The 20,543-nt window shown below is 33.7% G+C and overlaps 1 protein-coding gene across 1 annotated transcript in view; it reads left to right on the plus strand.

The window, feature by feature from the left end:
• The first annotated feature begins 416 nt into the window (after positions 1 to 416).
• The window catches only part of LOC129233532 (NPC intracellular cholesterol transporter 1-like), a 105,918-nt gene continuing 85,791 nt past the window's right edge, over positions 417 to 20,543 (plus strand). Inside the window, exons 1-4 of the mRNA XM_054867545.1 lie at positions 417 to 637; positions 2,260 to 2,434; positions 3,622 to 3,859; positions 17,507 to 17,758. Coding sequence (XP_054723520.1) covers positions 551 to 637; positions 2,260 to 2,434; positions 3,622 to 3,859; positions 17,507 to 17,758 — 752 coding nt within the window. The 5' untranslated portion in view covers positions 417 to 550. The remainder of the gene's footprint in view (positions 638 to 2,259; positions 2,435 to 3,621; positions 3,860 to 17,506; positions 17,759 to 20,543) is intronic.

Here is a 20,543-nt window from a genome sequence, read left to right on the forward strand (position 1 = left end):
AATGAGTGATCAAAAATCAGAAATCTTTTCGAAAGAGATGCGAAATCAGACAAAGAAAAATTAACCAGACAGAAAAGTTTTATTTAAAAAAGAGAAGCTCTTTTCCGCGAGGCTCATATTTTTCCGCAGTAGTATTTTTTCATGCTTTTCTTTTCCTACCATATCACTTGAGACTCGCGCTTCTTCTGTACCGTTCTCTTTTATTAATGTAGCTGGGGAAAACAAATCACGATTAATAAACATCCAGCGAAATAGCCAGAAAAAAAGGAAGTTGTCAGTAGCTTAAGGTGATTGAGCGTGTTAAGCGTGATTGGAGGGTAGTAACCCAGCAATTGAAAAGAAGAGGGGTGGGGAAAAAGGTCATTGAAGAAAGCGCAAAAAGCGTGTCACAAGACGAGGTGAACAGATTGCGGTTGCGTGAAAGAAAGCGACATGCGAGAAAGTGAATAACGCAACGAGTGGTCGCAGCCCGTTTGTTTACATTTGTGAAACTGCTGATGATGGTGCAAGAATAATTTAAGGAATTTCATATATCTTCGCACATAGACTAATGGCCAACTCATTACCGGTGAATTTGATCGTTTGGTTACAAGTATTAACAGTATTATTAAGTTTAACTTCGATAGTAATCTCGAAGGTAAGAGAAAATGTTTCTTAACTTTTTTAACAGTGCTCTTTGAGCATTTCTGTAACGTTTTGCGATTTTTAAAGTTGATGTTTAGAAACTCGTTTGTTTTTGCAATTTTTACGAGAATTAATATTTTGAATAGAATGGCATCTATTTTGAAGTTGTAAAACTTGACGGTACTTTTTATTGGCGCTATAATGAGCTGTAGCATATCCTGTTTTTGAAAACTTTGCTTAAAAAGTGCTTTATGTTTGTAGTCTCTCATTTGTTTCTGTTTTGTAGTTTTTAATAGTTTAATCAGTGTCGGCTAATTGCTTCATCATTAACTAATTTCTAAATGATATCCAATGTTATTTAAAAACTATTTTATTGATTCGTAAGCAATGTTATCCTTATATGGATACATAAATAGAATATATCTCGAAATTAACAGTATTTTTTGATACTTTAAGAAATGATAATTCCGTCATGCTAAAGTTCATCTCTATAGACTAAAATAGTTTTAAATAAGTGTATAAATTTGACGATTTTCTTCTCAGCAACATTTTTATTTCTTAAGAAACCAGACATGAATGTTGAACTTCACCAGTTAATACCTAGATTCTTCAATTCAAACAGGCCCACCATTTCAAATTTTTCCACGGGGTGGGGGTCAAAGGGCATATTTAATGAAAAAAAATACCGTAAAATAGCGAAAAACCGCGCCTTCATCTATGGAAATATTGATTTCTCAAGGTCATTGGGGAGTCAATTGCCCCCTTCTGCCCCCCCCCCCAATTGGCTGCTTGAATTCGAACTTGTATAATGTTTCCAGCTTCAACCATGAATCACATTAGTCTGTTTTGCAGTTCTTGATTAAAAGCTTTATTTCAGTTGAAACCTTTTCATACATTATTCAACAACAAAAGTTTGTTAAAAATAATTTAAAGCAAAAATTTCAGTTTTGTGATCTCTAAGGAATTAATAAAATAATGTATTAAGGTTTGAGAATTAGAGATTCTAACTATGGGAAATCTAAATATCGAAGAATTTTATAATGTAAGATATGAGAGCTTGCTATCATGCCCAACACATAAGAATAAGCTTATAAATAGTTAATGCTTAGACTTTAAAATTGAAATATGTTGATAAGGTAAGTGTTCTTTTTGTTCTACTAGTATCCTACAGAACTAAAATTCACAAACTAATCACAGAACTAAAGCTCCTTCAAATTAATATGTTGGCTAGTTTCAAAGGGAAAATGACTTTCCTTTGATACAGGGATGTTCCCATAGGGTCCCCATCCTCTCAAACATTTTTTAGCAATGTTCTGTATATGATCGCATACACATATTGTGCATAATGGATTACTTAATGGATATATAGCCCCAGAAAAATTGATGGGAACATCACTGCTTTGATCACTGGAAATGTTAGTGAACGTGGAAAACATCTTGTTTTTTTTAATCGCTATCACTTCTAAAGAATTTTATAGCATTGTGGTGTCAGTAACAAAGCAAAAATAGTTAAGCTTTATTTCTTTCCAACTGACAAATATTTGTAGTTTTTATGCATTTATGTTTGAAGGATTTATTGCATAAAACAATAAAATTCAACAGTAAACATTGAATATCCTGTTTAATTGTTTCCAGACTGTTCCAAAAGAAGATGGCCAGTGTGTTATGTATGGTCATTGCGAAGGACAATTTGGAGATGCACCATGTGTTTATGATGGACCTCCAAAAGCTGTGGGAAACGTAACAATTGAAGATTATGATATCACATCATTGGAGCTTCTACAAAACCTTTGTCCTGAATTTATTTATGGTATAATCTTCTGTTAATATATTGTTTGCAGGGTAACTTTTCTTTATTAAATTGAGATGAAACTTTTCTGGAAATTTTGATTTTTGGAAAAAAAGTTTTTTTTTGGGGGGGGGGGGGAGGGGGGGGGGGGAAATAGAAAAAATGAATTTTACAAATTAATGTGTATTTGATAAGTTAAATAAATGCCTTTGTGCATAAACAAAAAAGAAATTGCAGATTGCTGCAGACACTTGTTTTGGCGTTACAAGGAACGCCTTTTTCAATACAAAAGGAATGAGCTTATGGATGAAAAGATATCCCACAAAAAAAAAGAAATTTTGTTTGCACGTGCTTATTACAGCCACTGTTAGCAACCTTATTCATCCTTGCTAAATTTATGTTAAAATTCTTTGATGTAGTAAGATAAATATAAATGTTTTTATTTATTTATTTATTATTTATTTATTTTTATTATTATTTTGTAGTTTATATGATGTGAATTAGCAAGGAAAAAAGTTTTATTAAGGTAACATAGAATAAAAAAAAAACTATCCAAAGTTATTTTTATGTGAATGAACACAGTGGCACAATTCGGAGGGTTAAGAGGGGGAAACCCCCCCTCCCACTTTTTATGATTAATTTCTTTATTTATTTTCCAATTTTGGAGCCAAAACCTAAGCAGAAATGTCAGAATGAAATTTTCAGATCATAATTATTTGTTTTACTTTGTATATCTGTTTACGAAACATTATTTAGCACAAACAGTAACTTTTGGTTTATGTATTCATTGTTTAGATATTAGTAAATCAATTGTTTTACTTAAACAAACCATACTTGCCTAATGAAATTATTGCCTAGTGTTTTTGACATCTCAAAATACTTCGAGTACTATGTAAGTATAATTCATGGGTAAGTGTTTCTTTGGGGAAAGTTATTGTGTACATAATTCATCAAAATCTTAAGAAAAGTGTGAGTTAAGCTGTTAGATTTGCATCAATTGCCACTCATATGCTCTGTAAGCCAGCCTAACCAAAATTTTGTACTCTATTTTTTTCTTTTTCTTTCATTTTTGTGCTGCTGCTAAAAATCTTATGGTTTTTAGTTATTTTTTTTTTAACTCCCCACTTTCAGTCTCAAACGCCACCTTTGTGGATAAATTAATTATTTATCCCTTTATATGACTTGTAAAATACATATTTTATTCACAGATGATGATCCACATGTTTGTTGCAGTATATCTCAGCTTGTAGCATTTCAGCAGCAAATGGATTTAGTAGAAGGTTTAGGATTTTCTAGATGCCCATCATGTTTGTATAATTTCCGTCGCATCATTTGCTATTTATCATGCACGCCTTGGCAAAGTAGATTTCTCAATGTTACTAAAAGCTCTAAAGTAGATGATGGGACAGAAGTTGTGGAAGAAATTGATTATTATGTCTCAAAGCAGTAAGTATCCATTCACTTATAATATTGTGTTATATTCCTTGGTACTTTTCTTTGAAAGCAATACTACTTTGCAATCTTTGTTTTCGCTAATCTGTTTAGTATAAGTTGAACCAGTTTTGTTTGGCATCTTTCCCAAAGACATTTTTAATACAAAAGTACATTTTTGTTAGTTGCACATTTTTTGAAATGTAATAACTTATATTTTTAAACATTTTTATCACACTGATTTTTTTCCCTTTTTTGAGACTTAGAAAAATGTGAAAGGAAAAAACACAAAGATAGAGGGAAAAGCCAATAAGCAGACTTGTTTTAACCTTTTAAAGCACAATTTTTTTTTTCCAAAAAAAAAAAAATTTTTTTTTTTTGACAGAAAACTAATATATAGACATAGTGTAAGTTATGTTTTGCAATTTCAGTTGTAGGGGATGACTAGGGAAGGGGATGAAAGTCATAAAAATAAGGTATAAACCAAGTGTAAATGACCTTATTGCATGTTTATTTTAAATTTCAAACAAATTGCATACATACAAGCATAAGATTGGCCATAAAAATTAATATATTACGGGCTAGGTGTATGAACCTGGTACTCAAGGATATTTGCATAAAGCATCGTATCATGTTTATTGATGTGTTGAGTAAATGTAAACACGATTGGATTTCTAGAGATGACCTGCATCTGAGCTCTACAGGGATTAAAATGGTTAGTGGTTTGGTTTTAGAGGCTTCAAAATCAGAAAACTAAGTTGGAATGGGGGGCATGGTTTAAGAAGCAGAATTCAAAAGGGGACTAACTATTGGGATTTTAGTAGAAACGGAAAGAGGGTGGCTAATAAGAGAAAAGATTTTAACAGTTGGGATTCAAATAATCGCACAGCATTAAATGAAAGTAAGATGGGCTTACATATGGTTTTTTATACCAATGCATATAGTATTAGGAACAAGATGGAAGAAATGAAAAGCATAATAATAGACGAGAGGTTGGATATTATTGGAGTGACTGAGACATGGGCTACCGAAAATGATGCTGATTTATTATCTCTATTGCTGGGTATAATTTGTTTAGACAAGATAGAGTAGGTAAAAAAGGTGGTGGGGTTTTATTTTACATCAGAGACACTTTAACTTGCAGTGAATTGGTAATTAATGATAAACCTAATGAGACTGTATGATTTGGCTGGAGCTGATGAGCAATAAGGGCAAAAAATTACATTTAGGGAACATTTATAGGCCACCCAACTTAAGCCAGGGTCAAAATGAACAGATGTTTAGTATTATTAGTGACATTTCAAGCAAGGGGTCAGTCATCATAATGGGAGATTTAAATTTTACAGGAATTGATTGGAATAATTTTTACCACTGTAATAGCAGAGAAGAGGAATTTTTGAAAGTAATTGGTGACTGTTTCTTAGATCAAATTGTAACTCAGGATACTTGACAAGACATGCTTTTGCATCTAGTTTTCTGTGACATGGAAGGTTCTGTTCAAGGGTTATGTGTAGGGGAACACATTGGAGATAGTGACCACTACAGTATTAGGTTTGGGATTAAATTTGATATGCACAAAATAGAAAATTTTAGGTTTGTGCCCAATTTCAGAAATACTGATTTTGTGGCACTTAGGCAGAGTTTGAAAGCAGATTTTTTTTTCCGGATTGGACAATAACAATTAGTCGGTGGAGTTTGTGCAAAAAAATTTCACTTCCGGATACTAGTATGAAATTTTGTACAGCACTTATGTTCATATAAGAGAGCAAGAAAACGCCGGGAGGCAATTTATTGGAGGTCAAGACCCCCCTGTGGTGACGTCATCAAAATGGTCACCATGTATCGGTTAATACGTTGGTTTAACTGCTTAGAACTACATAATAGGTCATAATTTTGTAAAATTCAAATACATTATCTGAAAGCCGTTTAAAAAAGCTCTTTAACAGTGCTTAGTTTTATTTTCTACTAGCGGTACCCGCACGACTTTGCTCGTAGTAGAAAAATTAAAAGTTCATTTTATTCGCCTGTATATTTACAAACAATGGATGATGAATTTTTCTCTAAATTGCTGCGTTAATTGCTCGGCCATTTTACGATTCCTTCCTTCCTCAGTTGCAAGACAGCCTGGGTGGGCCCTGACCTTCTCAAAAAATTTTTCATGTTACGGTTCCACGTTATGATAATTTTGTAATTTAGCCGTCCACGTTATGATAATATGCTAGGTAAAATGTTCTTAAAATTGAAATAGAAAAAGAACAAAATCGAATTTTCGAAATATCGCTTCGAGGTGCACCCCTCCTGCTACAAATTAATTCTGTGCCAAATTTCGTGAAATTAGGCCGAACAGTTTAGGTGCTAAGCTCATCATAAAGAGACATCCAGACAGATATCCAGACAAACTTTGAGCTTTATTATTAGTAAAGAAGACAAATAGTTTAATAATTATTACAATATCAACGTGAAAATTGATAGAAAAATAATGACTTTCCTGTATTCTGCGATATTGAAATAAAATTTTTACTGTTATACCTGCATTATAAAAGAACCTTTCCAGTTTCATTAAATTTAAATTTGTACTTCATGTTTTAACAGTTTTTGTCAGTATTTTACTTTTATATTGAATGAAAGAAAGGTTAAAATGCAGACATGATCAAAGTCCCCGCCCCAAATGGATCGAGAACTTACTTTTTAATGCTATCGTATAATAAAACAATTTTGTTAAAATGCGTACATTTTAAACATGTAAGAGAAGTAGACGAAAATTACATGTTTTAATACAAAGAAAAAATACCTGTTATAACGAAAATTGTAATGAGTTTTTTTAAGGAACGTTTTACGTATTGCACTGACCCTCACAACTACAAAGAAGTGTACAATCCAGACCTGATCTGACGCATTGACAGCGTGTAGACATCTCTTTGCACTTGCATGATATAAGTTCCTGTAATTTCTCCATTGTTATTTCAAGGTGTGCATACCAAAGAGGTTCAAACTCTTCATCTATTTTTTTTTTCCGTCTCCACTGATATGGATCCAAGAGCTGAAAATTTTGCTGAAGATATTTTGTCCATATTGCTCTCTTAAGGTGATGCAGAAGAACGTTGCTAGATGGTGGAATACAATCAACTGGTCTGTTTTGCTGGATGAAGAAAATTCTCCTAGCCTCATTTACGGTTTCCACTGAGCTTGATGAATGATACGTCTGGACTACAAAGCGCTGAATAAGTAGGAAATGCTCATCGTCTTCATTGATGCTCTCAGGTACTTTAGTATAGTACAAAAAAACTTTGTTAACATCTCTAATTACCATCCACATTTTCCATGCAGTACCTAATTTTACCAATACTGGCAAAACTAGACACCGTCTGCTCATGTAAAGGCATGGGAAAAGGCAGAAGATCTGGAACACCTTGTGGAACTTTACGGTGCAAAACGTGGATGAGAAGATATGGCAGATATTTTCCACTTCCATACTCCACCCATAGCTCTTGCAGTTTCGTTACTCGGAACATAGAAATCACTACATCATTACTGTCAACAGTTTTCACGGTGATCTTTGTATGACCCGAGTATTGTATTGCATGCTGCACATAAAGGAATAGCCTCGCATTGGCTTCTTCGTGGGATACGAGAGACATGGTTTCAAAATTGTTCTTGACTGAAGCAATTACAGTGTTTTTGTAGGAGCATACAACCTGCTTCCCATCTGGTAGATCCATCTTCACGAGATTTTCTGCCAAAAATTCGAAAAGCTTCTCTTTATCCTCTTTATCTTTATCTTTCGCAAGAAATTTAGTAAATGACTTTGGTATCAAAACATTGGATTTAATACTTATTTTTGGTCCAGATCCTCTAAATTGTCTCGTGTCGCTTTTCAAACTTCCTTTTGAATACCGGTCAAAAACTAAATCTACCCTATGAACGCTTTTTAGCCTCATTAATATGTACGGCTTCACAATCTGATCGCAGGACAGTTCGAGTAGACTGAGGAACAAGCATGTGAATCAATGCAACCCCATCAATGAACAATTTGGTTCCGGAATAGCCGTCAAAACCAGTCCAGTTGATTGGACGATACAAGAAACTACGTCAGACTTTTTTCTTGGTTTCCTAAATTTGCCAAGGTTGGATACAGAAGGTGGACACGAGCTGTTTTCATGAGAAAAAATTATTTTACATCCATTTGAATTGCTTGGCAAGCAACATATAGCTTAGCAAAAAGAGTGCTGCCCCTCCTCAAAGCAACAATGTTTTGCTTGTCTTTGGACTGAAAAGAAATATTTTTCTGCTCATCAAGAGGAGATTGTTTCTTTTAATAACATCACGTATGGATAATTTTCTTAACACTAAGCTTTTTTCCGAGAGAATAATTTTGTTGCTGTTTACTGTAGTTAAATCGTCATCTTCGAAAGGGTTCCCGGATTCCCGTGTTCTTCAAACGTTTCAACTGGGCTGGAAACATGAGCTTCATACCGAATACAAAAGCTTCTAGTATCTTCATGTATCTAGTATCTAGCTTTTCAGTAGCGACGTCAGACTTCAGGCTCTGATTTTCTTCAAACTCCCCAATCATGCGCACAACTTCCGGTCCAGCAAGCATCCATTGTATTAATGACAACTCATGACTTGAACGTGATAGATTAGTTGATGATTTTTAAATTAATTTGTTTCTTTGTTCATGCAAATGGTCGTGTGTCGTCCTGGAAAATTTCCTCTCAGTTTTGGAGCCAGATATATTTCCCTTATGAAACTCCTGAAAAATAGCTGGATGCATCTCTGGTGATTGCTTAAAATTGAACAGAAATACTAAAGGTCATCGGGTATGATTTGTATGATAAAGAGCAAACATCCATGACATATGTTCTCAAGAGTGACAGTAAAATCTGAGAAATTTTCTTGACGAATAGTGCACACCAGATTTAAAAGTACACATTCTAGCTCCATGGTGATCTTCCAGTACTTAAACTGAGTCGATTCTTCTGATCTTCGCTTAACCCAATGTTTCGTCTATATCTTTTCCATTTTGATACGCTTTTTCTAACAGAACTTGGAGAGTGGTTACTGCAAAATCGTGAGCGTATCGACGTCTCTTCACATGCAAAACTTTTAGTGTTCTTTCTGCTCTTCCCGATGTTGTTACATGAGCTTCTACTAGGAGTTCAGTTCATCCACTTCCTTCAAGCCATGTACCTATAGCCGATGAAACAGCCATTTTTATGTGGAGACCACCTAACATGACCAACATTTTATCTTTGCCATATGCATTCTGCATAGCCCACTAAATAGATTTTAGCAGGGCGTAGATGGAACCTAGATCACAAACACTCAATTCATTAAATATTTTACTTTTTCAAAAGCACATGAAAGAAATGATTGCAAGCTATGTTAGTATTTTGAGGTCACATGGAATAAATGAAGGAGAAAAATTTATTCTAAAAAATACTGCGAGTTTTAAATACGTTTTGTTTATTGAAAAGGACGTAAAGGAATGAATACATGCTATATATGATAATTTTAATGCTAGATGGAACCAATAACTGAAGTTATCGATTTCAAACCGTAATAGAATTATATGACCCACCTTTATTTGATATTATTTGCTACAGCATTAACCAGTCAAATATTCAGTTATTGAAAATTATATCTGAATAATAAACATATCACTATGGAATTAATTATTACTGAGAACAGCAGAACTGGAAAAAAACTAGCTATGCAGACTGCAATCCAAAGTTGTTACAGCTTGTTGGCGGGAAAAAAATCGAGTACTCGTTCTGATTCTTGCCGCTAGATGGCAGATGTTCGCACTTGCAGAATAATTGAATTATTACGTGACAATACATATGTGTATTTAATCCGGTAAGGAATTTTTAATTAAAAGTTTCAGTGCGGGTTAGATGCGGTGGAACAGTTGGAACAGTTCAATGAGAATGTCCCCCCCCCCCCCCCGCCCCATGTAGTTATGTTATTGCAGTGAAATTTTTTTTAACTGTTTACTATAAGCGGGGGAATTCCTAATTTTTTAGTTTATTTTAGAGCTTTTATTTAGTGTACCTATTTTTTACCGAAGAATGATTTCTAATGGCGTTATGAGCAGTTAAACGAAACTTTCCACCTTTTCACGACGGCCATTTTAATGACGGAAATTTTAATAACTTTAAAACTACTTGTCTTAGGAGGAAAAATCAATCTCTGTTAAATAGCTCTTTTAAAGCTCTTTTAGATGATACACATTCATATCACAATATAAAGATCTATAATGTAGCTCTAAGCAGTTAAATGTACGTACTTACCTTTCCAAGCGGCCATTTTGATGACGTTAACTGTAATAACCATTAAAATATTTGTGATAGGAAAAAAAGTCGATCACTATTAAATAGCTCTTTTAAAGCGCTTTTAAATGACATACTTTAATATCGCAATATTAAGATCCATAATAGAGTTCTAAGCGGTTAAACGAACGTACTTTTCTTAATAAGGCGGCTATTTTGATGACATCATCACAGGGGGGTTCATGACCTCTGATCAAATGCCTCCCGGCGGATTTTTGCTCTTAGATATGTACATAAGCACTGTGCAAAATTTCAGACTGGTATCCGGAAGTGAAATGTTTTGGGTATTTTTGTCACTAACTCCACGGACTAAATGTGAATCTTCAGTAGACAGAGTTTAAGGAAAATTTAGCGAAAACGGTTCGGGACCATGTTCCTTTTAGGAAAAAGGGTGCCAACACTAAAATTTGGCGGATGTGGTTCTCCAGGGAAACTAAAGACGCTATAAATTACAAGCAAGCCGCTTTTCATAAGTTTAAAGAAACTGGTCACTATGCAGATAGGCTCCAATATTGTAAGGCAAGGCGTAAATTTAAGTATTTGGTACGAATTCAGAAAAGAGAGTTGGAGCAAAGACTGGTAGACAGGGGTGCCCACAGGGGGGGGATTATGGCGCAAGTTGCGCCATCAAAATTTTTGGGGGGGATTTTTTTTTTCCAAATTTTTTTTCTTTAGAACATGAAATTTTTGAATTTTGGAAAGAAAAAATACTTAAACTTATTGAACAAGAAATAGATGCATTAATAATACTTTTTTCGCGTACTCTTCAGGGCCGTCGCCAAGAGGGAGGGGGTGCTACACCCCCCAGTTTTTCAGAAGTGGAGCCGCCAATTTCATTTTAGCGATGAAAACGAACGAAGAGAAAGAGAAACTCTTCGTTGTTTTGGAAAATTAAATTAGTAATTATAAATGAACAATTGAAATAATGGTGACAAAAAGTTTTTCTGTGAAATTTGAATAGGAAATGTAATTTTAAAATACAACTTAGGAACATCCATGATTCTCTTTTATTAAGAGTATCGGAAATGTACGCTTCAAACGTTTTTATTAAAGCAAAAGAAAAAAGGTATTCAGTACAGTACACTCTTCACTAGGCCGCAGAATGGATATGTCTGCCTAGTCGGAAACTATGGGCTCGGCTCAAAGGAGGGAGGAAAGGCGACATGGTGCACGCTTTGTCTCTTGGTGACCCTGGTTATACAAAACTATGCTTCATGATTCTTCAGTTTAAAAAAATAAAAAAAAAAATAAAAACATAAATAAGTAGGACAGCTTCATTAGAACAGCCCATAGGATAGGGTTCGTCGAAACATTCCCATATGTAATATTATTATTATTATTATTATTATTATTTTTTTTTTTGATGAAAAATATTGTCCTGAAAATCATTGCTAAGTGGAGAAAAATGTATGGGTCGCCTAAATAAATTTGAAATAGAGAGGAAAAATAATAATAATAACAGTTAAATGCAAAAAGAGATTCAAATTATTGTAATGAATACTCACACCAAAAGTTCTAAATTTTTGATTGTAAAAATCGTAAGTAAATCATAGCTTGATCAAGAGATGCAGGTGGCATATTTAAATTAAAATGAAGTGGAATAAAGACCTAAGGTATCGCAGAAAATTACCACATCTGTTCTAAATGTTAAAAGTCCTTTTCCCAAGACCGCAAACGCTTGTATTGCAAGAAAGCAAAAATATTAGGGGGGAAATTGAAAGTTTTGTTATGGAAAATCCAAGCAATGAATGGTGTTTGGCAAAGGAAAATTGTAAGAAAATATTACCACAATATGTTTATCAGTAATTAAAATTGACAATGAAGAGAGGAGAGACGTAGCCAAACTGAAAGGAAGAGTGGGGAACTCCAAACCCTTCTTTTTACGTCCCCAAAGCTGGCCTGGAAGCGAGTTATCAAAATTTAGGTTTTGAAAAAAATCCCGGAAAAATGTTCTCAAACCCCATTTTTTAGCCTAACGTCATTGAAGATGGCCTACACCATTTAGGACTGCAATTTCGAAAAACCATGAGAGTGCTCCCAATGTAACCTCCGAGAAACACCCTCTCAATTAATCATTCATCCTCAAAAGGTCGGCTACAATTGCGATTTTAGAACTTCAGTTTCAGAAAACTGCTTGTCCCCCAACCATAGATAGCGTTTTTAAGATTTTAATTTTGAAAATTTTCCAGGGGCAAGCCCTAGGATCTCTTCTTTCCTTAACATTACCACAGATACTCTAAAACTGCGTTTTTAGAACTACGATTTTGAAAACAAAGGAAAGCCCTCCTTAACACAACGGTAGACTATTTACAATTGCACTTTTAAAGTTTCAATATTGAAAAATTACTGGGAAGGGGCCACCAAACCTTTTGTTCCCCTAACATCACCAGAGATCGTGTAAAACTGTGGCTTTAAAATTACAATTTCGAAAATTTTCCAGTGGAGAAACTCCCCGGACCTTATATCTAAGTGACAATAAATTTCCGTTTCACGGTTCATATTGTATACATCTAGTAATGACTCCATCCCAAACAAAAAGTTGTCCCTGTAATTATTCATACGTTTGAAAAAAATATAATAATAAGGTGTAACAAAATTCAGGGGTACCCAAAACTTGTTTACTCAAGGTCCACGTTTTAAAATTCGGGAAGGTAAGGCAGGTCAACAATCCAACAAAATTTCAGTTCAAATGGTATTTGTTAGCGCTACCCCCCCCCCCCCCCCCCGTGAATTTGACTGGAAATTGCACACTCTAAAAACTGTTTAACCCAATTCGAAAGCGAGAAAAATTTTGGGGGGGATTTTGCGCCATTAAGCTTGGGGGGGGGGGGGGATGGGCACCCCTGCTGGTAGATAACATAGACAGGAATCCTAAGAGGTTTTTTGCTTATGCTAATTCGGGGTAAGTTCAAAATAATCATATTGGGTCACTGGTTGATGAGCACGGAATTTTATTTCAGGATGACAGTGATATTGCTATTGTTCTTAATAACTTCTTTTCGAGTGTTTTTAATGATAACTGTATCTCAACAGTTGACACCAGCAAGACACAAGCCAGGGTTGGTAAAAAAAAACTGTTTTTTTTTTTTTTTCAAAAAAAACCAAAAAAAGTGGTTTTTTTTGGTTTAAACTAGGTTTTTTTGGTGTAAACTGGTTTTTTTTTTGGTTTAAATACTATTTGTGAGAAAAACAATAATTTTCGGAAGGTAATTAAGGTTCCATGTAATTAACAGTTATTCAATAGTCACAATATACCTAATTTCTTGATTAATTAAAGAGATAAGAACAAAATCTTGTTACTAAATTAAATAATTAAAATAGCTTTCTGCGGGGAAATATTGATTGAAATGTTTGCCTTGATTAACATATTAGTATGCATGTATATATAGACCCTTTATGATACGAAATACTTCAAGAAGTGGTTGTGATGCGGGTTAAGATAGAATATAATGAAGATCCAAGAAAAAAACTTTATGAAACCAACATAATATGAATAATTATCGAATAAAGGTAAAAGTTATATTTTTAAGCATAATCTTTTCAAAAGAACAATTTTCATATTTTTTCTTTCTGATCTTACATAATGCTGATTTTTATATACACAATGTCGCAAATATTGAAGTAAAGCAAAATGTACAACAGTACATGATTGAACAGTCAAAAAATCAATTGCTGTTGTACTGACAAAGTTTTAAAAAAAAAGTGCTGCTCTATATTCGACTCCGTTCTTATTTTGGAAAGACTTGGAAAAGATATCGACTATCGCTAAAACAAAGAACCAAATCAATAATACAAAAAATGTTGTAACATGGCTTAAATTACAGCTTATTTACTGGCATACATGTTGCATCCAGCATTGAAGTTTAAAAAAATATTAAATGCAAACTCTTTAAAACAAATAAATGTGTAGCAAATTCTATTTCAAGAAATTTTTTTTGCCAAAAACGTTATATATGTGAAGTATAAACTTTTTTTTAAAATTTGATTCGAAAAATATTATTTGTGTTCACCTGCAGAACAAACCTTAATTTTTAGGTGCAAACAATTAAGTTAGACTGTTGATTACCTTACAAGTCAAAGTTAAAATTCCAGGAAAGTGCAAATAAATGGGCAAAAATGTCACACCCCTGCAACAGGAGTGAGCAATATAATGAATTGCATCTACAATAAAAGATTCAATCCTTAGTAAATCTTAACTAATCATGCAAATTAAGCATAATGATGGAAGTTGACTGAAATCTGTTTTATGGCACATATATGAAATAAAAAATATATTAATATTTTTTTTTCGATTAAAGCTTGTAATACATTTTGAAGAAGCAACTTTGCAATTTTAGTATTTATCTCTGCAACTTAGCTAGTAACTTAGCATAAATGGAATTTTACATTTTTCAATATATTTTCAATCAATGTAATCCTGTAAAATAAATTTTTTTTTTGGCTTTATTTTTTGAAAAAACCAAATGGTTTAAATCATAGTTTAAACCAACGTGGTTTAAACCAAACAACCCTGACACAAGCTATAGTACAGCTTGAGGACTTTGTATTTTCCAGGGATGACGTTTTACTTCATTTGAAAAAAAATTAAAGAGACTAAGGCTCCTGGACCAGATAATATTTATCCAAAAATTTTAGTTGAATGTGCAGAGGAATTAGCAGATGTAATTGTAAATATTTTCAATGCTTCTTATAACTTGTGGACAGTGCCAGAGGATTTGAAGCTGGCTAACATTACACTGCTTTTCAAGAAAGGGTATAAAGGGAGTGTGGGAAATTATAGACCTGTGAGTGGTTTGCAAAATTTTTGAAACATTGATAAAGATTAAAATAGTAAATTTTTTAGAGACTAATAATCTATTGAATAGTTTTCAGAATGGTTTCAGGGTAAATCTTGTGCAACTAATTTATTACATTTCTATGACAAAGTTACCATGGCTTTAGACAATAAGAAACCTGTAGATGTTGTTTACATTGATTTTCAAAAAGTTTTCGATAAGGTACCGCATGTTGCTCTACTTAGCAAATTAGCTGATATAGGAATACAAGGGGAAACTCATTTGGGTAAAAATCTGGCTAACCGGAAGGAAACAAAGGGTAGTTGTAAGGGGAAATTATTCTAAATGGAGTGAGGTTTTAAGCAGGGTTCCTCAAGGATCAGTGTTAGGGCCTGTTTTGTTCATTGTTTTTATGAACGATTTTCATAAAAATATTTCTGGGAGCCTGAATTGTTTCGCTGATGATGTCAAAGTTATGGGGATTGTAGATAATGAAGAACAAGCAAATCAGCTGCAAGAGGATCTAGATCATATTACAGAGTGAGCTGATAAATGGGTATGGCTGTTAATGTTGTGAAATGTCAAGTGCTACATTTAGGGCATGGAAATAAGTGTACAAGTTATTATTTGCAAGGTTCAGTCATTAGTCAGGCAGAAAAAGTTACTGATCTGGGCGTCTACAGTTTAGTCAACAGTGAAGCATAGCTAGTAACAAAGCCAATAAGATGCTTGGGTTTATCAATAGATCTGTTTCAAACAAATCTAAAGAAATTCTTTTGCCCTTATATAGAAGTTTGGTAAGACCTCATTTGGAGTATGCTGTTCAGTTTTGGTCTCCTTATCTTAAGAAAGATATTAATGTATAGGAAAGGGTTCAAAGGCGGGCTACAAGGCTAATAAATGGACTTTCTCATTTAGACTATGATTCCTGGCTTAGAAGGCTAAAAATGTACAGTCTTGAGCAAGGAAGAGACCGAGGGGACATGATTCAGTTGTTTAAATTTATTAAAATGAGAGATGTTACGGGGCACTGAAGTTTAGCACTGAAAACAGGACAAGGGGTCATTGTTTTAAGCTATTTAAATCTCAGGCTAACATGGATATTAGGAAAAATTATTATTTTAGCAGGGTAGTAGAACCTTGGAACAGCTTACCGGAAGAGGTAGTAATGAGCAAGGGAATAGCTAGTTTTAAGAGGGCCATTGATCTTCACTGGGGATTGTAAATTGACTAGGAACCAGCCTAGCTGGGCCCAGAGCCTGTTGCTGGTCGTAACTTTTGTATTTGTATAATGCGTTTTTGATCTGTTTCTTTTTATGTTTGAAATGAAATGAATGAAAGGGGAGCTAAACTGAACCAAGCACTGCGACCAGAGGTCTATTGTACTAGTTCCCAAACAGAAGTCTTAAAACAGACCAGTAGTTGAAGAAGAATACAGCAAACACCTAATAGGAATATCATGAATCTCGCATGGTTCAAGCAAATGATGACCAAGGTGTTTGCAGGCAGAAAACATTTCACAATCACACAGGATGTGAGTAATAGTTTCCTCCTTAAAGAGGTAACCTCTGCAAATTGGATCATTACTGACACCCATCATAGCTAGGTGCCGCTATAGGGTGTAAAGTCCAGTAAGAAGACCAAAAACCTTCCTAGTACTATTTTTGTTAAGAAACCTATTGCATTTTTGGCATATGATCCTCAGAATCAGGTCTGTCCTCCTTAAAGAAAGACAAGCTGAATATGTTCAATGTCATCGCGAGATAATCTCTCGGATGGGAAGGTTTCTCTCACAACAGCCATCTTAAACATACGCATTGCTTGAACATAGGACTGTGGTTGACCAGTCCTTACAGTTTAAGATGCAGCACTTTGTGCAGGGGAAGGAGTTGAAACCTCCGATCGATGACGTTTGGTTTCTCCTACCTTCTCAGGAATGGCTGGCCCAGTGGCTTTCGCCTTCTGTAACAGTCTGTTCTCTCCTACCTGCGCCTTTTGCATTTTTGTGCATAAATGAGTACCCCCTGCCGCCCTACTGCAGTGTCGATGGGTTGCAGATATGCCCCCTCGCCAGTCGGTGGGTTGCAGACTTGCACCCTTACCTCCTCCAGCAGCAAGGTTGCTGGTTCTCTCCTTCAAGCTAGACATCATACAACCCAGATGCCATCCATCAGCACGGTACCTCACACCTTAGATTGGGTATCTATTTTACTCGCCTGTTACGAAACCCATGGACTAACTACGTTTGGACTATTCTGCTCCGGTCACCACACAGAGGTTTCTTTCCAACTGACGATTTAAATCTTTGCGAATCAAATAAGATTACGAAGCAATCTTCGGGGGTTGGTGAGCAGGGGGCAGGGCCCCCTAGTTAAAAAAAAATTAAAGAGCACACTTCCAATTTTTTGCATGCGCCAGGCAGTTTTCCCCGTCGCCCCTAAAGTTGCGATTATGTGACTAAATTTGTTCTGGCTGTGAGGTACAGATTTGGTTAATGATTTCTTGCACTTATTTTTGCTTTTGATTTTTTCTCATATTCTTTTGAAATTTAACAGGTATGTGTATAGACTTTTTGATTCATGTAAAGATTTACAAGGTATCTTCCCTGGTTCTTTGATTATGGATTACGGTGTTTGTGGCTCCTGGGGGAGTGCTCAGTGCAGCCCTGAGCGATGGACCGAGTTTATGGGTTCTACTCCAAGTGAAGGTGCTTATTCTCCTTTCAAGACCAACTACAAATTAAAAATTGAAAGCTCAGTGGATATTGATGGAAGAACTTACTATCCCATGAAAGCTCCATCCACCAGGTCTGAATGAGTTGTGTAGTTTGTTGTTCTTATTTTTATGGGTTTCTTTATTTTTCTTTTGTAGCTCTTATTTTTATGTGGAGTTCATATTTTTTTTATATACTTGTATTTTTCTCTGACTTTTATAGAAATCCTGATTGACCTTTGATCTCAAATTTTATGTTTTGACATAATGGTTGAGTATTATAAAACAGGGGTCTCAAACTCTTTTTACGCAAGGGCCACATTGTAAATTTTTGAAGGGAGGTGGGCCAGCAATCCAACAATATTGGTCCCCTCCTTTCCTGCTACACTTATATATATATATATATATATATATATATATATATATATATATATATATATATATATATATATATATATATATATATATATATATATATATATAAGCACTCAGAAGCACGGGTGCAGCCAGCATTCATGTTAAGGAGGAGCTAGCCCAGGCCTAGCAAGATGGCGGTTTTTAGCTGCCTCCTCATACCAAAACTTATAAGTCCAGAAAAGTTTTAGACTGCCTTTGAATCAAAAGACGGATGGAAGTGGGGAAGTGAGTGGATTGATGGATATCTCCCGGAAATTTTTCAGAATTGTTTCTCATTGTTTCGAAAATTTGTTGCCTAACAACAGCAACATTAAAAGTAATCATAATGAAAATTTGAATCAAGGCTTCTCCGGAGTAAACATGAGTTTAAAGTCATTTAAACCAAGGCTTTACTTGGTATGCGTCTTATCAGGCTCAGTCATTTCAATAAAAGTTGTAGTATGAAACCAATCAATCAAACAAAAAACCTGGTCAGACTCCAGTGACATCTGGTGGATTTTGTAGCAACTTTTAACTATATAAACAACAGATAAGATTATTCTTAAAGAGAATAGTTATTCAAAATTGAGTTCAAAAGTATTTGAGTTAATTTAAAAGTGTTTTTTTTCTTCCTGAGGAAAAGTGTTTGAAAAGATATTTTAGGCAAAAAGTGAAAAAATATGAAACTTTGTTTTCAAGAAAAATTAAGTTTGGAAACAAAATCAGATGAATATAAGCTGAGGAAGATAAATCAATGTAAATTCTGTGTATAAAAAAAATGTTGTGATTAATTATTCCAACTTTTTGCAATAAGCATTTTCAAAATTATTTGAGTAATGTAACTGCAAACCTTCAATAAATATAAATAGGAGTGAGCATTTATTGCAATTTATACATTGAATAACAATTTGAAACGAGCTTAAAAAGAAGTTTTCTGTTCGAAAACGTATGTGAATAAATGTTTTGGAAATACTGTTATTTTTACTTTGTTTTTGGGGGGTGGGGGGGGGGGAATTTCTGCTTCCAATTAATAAAAAACAAACACTGGAAATTTGGTTCTGAATGAAATAATGCGTAATATTATATAATTAAACATTACATCTTATGGACGAAACCATACTGTCTATTAAACGTATGAACAATGCTTAATAATTTGTATCAAGAAAAAGTATTTTTTTGGTTTTATTATGCATAAATTAATTACATATGCTTCATCAAGCACAACTGATAAATATATTTATCAGTTAAAACAGAAAACAAATGAAAGTAGCGATTATTTCTCGTAATTATTACTAACCCTGGCAACGCCGGATATTTTTGTTAGTTGATAAATATATTTATGGAAACATTCAAAGAGCTTTTAGTATTTTTTTTCTTATACTTTAAAGTTTAATTCAAAATTAGTTATTTCTTAAAAACATATTCTGAAAATGGTGAATGGCTCAACTTGATATCTTTAGTTTTTTTACAATAAGAACTATTAAAATGCACAAAAAATGCATAGAGATAAAATTTTTCTAAAGAAAAGTAAGTAGAAAACATATCAAATAAAAATTTTGCCATAAAACTGATCGTTAGTATCGATCATTATAAATTACAATTTATATCATAAAGGAGTACTTTGTAGTCAAAAAAGAAGAAATATAAATCATTTAAAAGTAAATTGAAACAATAATGAATTCACCCGGAAAAACATGCCAATAAAAATTTCAAAAAAGGAAAACATGGCAGCTTTTCATTCAAAGATTTTTATAAACCTACACATTCCAGCCTTTAAAAAAAAAATAATAATAATTCCTTCTTTTTTTTTTCTTTTGAACAAACCTTTTGCTTGTTGAAAAAATAAATAAATAAATAAAAATAATAATCACAGTTAAAAAAATAAAAACAAGCCTGTTAAAAAGGTAAATGGTATTCCAATGTTTACGCATTGTGAGGAAATTTAAAGGGGAGAAACTTCGCCACATAAATATATTATTGCAACAAAAAAGCATGAAAAGTTCCTCAAATTTTTAAAATTTTTGTTGAAGATCGAATTAAAAATAAAAGCCATTAAGTAGCATAAAAAATTACATTACAATGAAAAAAAAATAAAAAAATGGAAAATTAAATTAAGCTATTTTGTAATCCGCCAAATCAAAACTAAACAGTATTAGGAAGCAACCATGTTACTGTATTCAGCCAAGGATCAATTAAAGTGTAAAATAATTCGCCAGATAAATGTATTAATTAATTAAAAAACAATAAAAGTTTCATCAAAGTATCAAAAGAACAAACATTGGCGACAACAATTTTAGCAAAAGAAACAGTTTTCGCCAATTTCACATGTTCCGCGACTCGATAATTCCCCCATGATTTTAATGTGAATATTAAATGGCAAGAAATATAATGCTGTCAAATTTTGTGACGCCAAAGAATTACATATATGTGCGTCAGGATGCATTTCAACCCTTGGCGATTATTTTTCATTTTATTTGTTGTCAC

The sequence above is a fragment of the Uloborus diversus genome, chromosome 1, assembly GCF_026930045.1.
Source record: "Uloborus diversus isolate 005 chromosome 1, Udiv.v.3.1, whole genome shotgun sequence".
Taxonomy (NCBI): Eukaryota; Metazoa; Arthropoda; class Arachnida; order Araneae; family Uloboridae; genus Uloborus; species Uloborus diversus.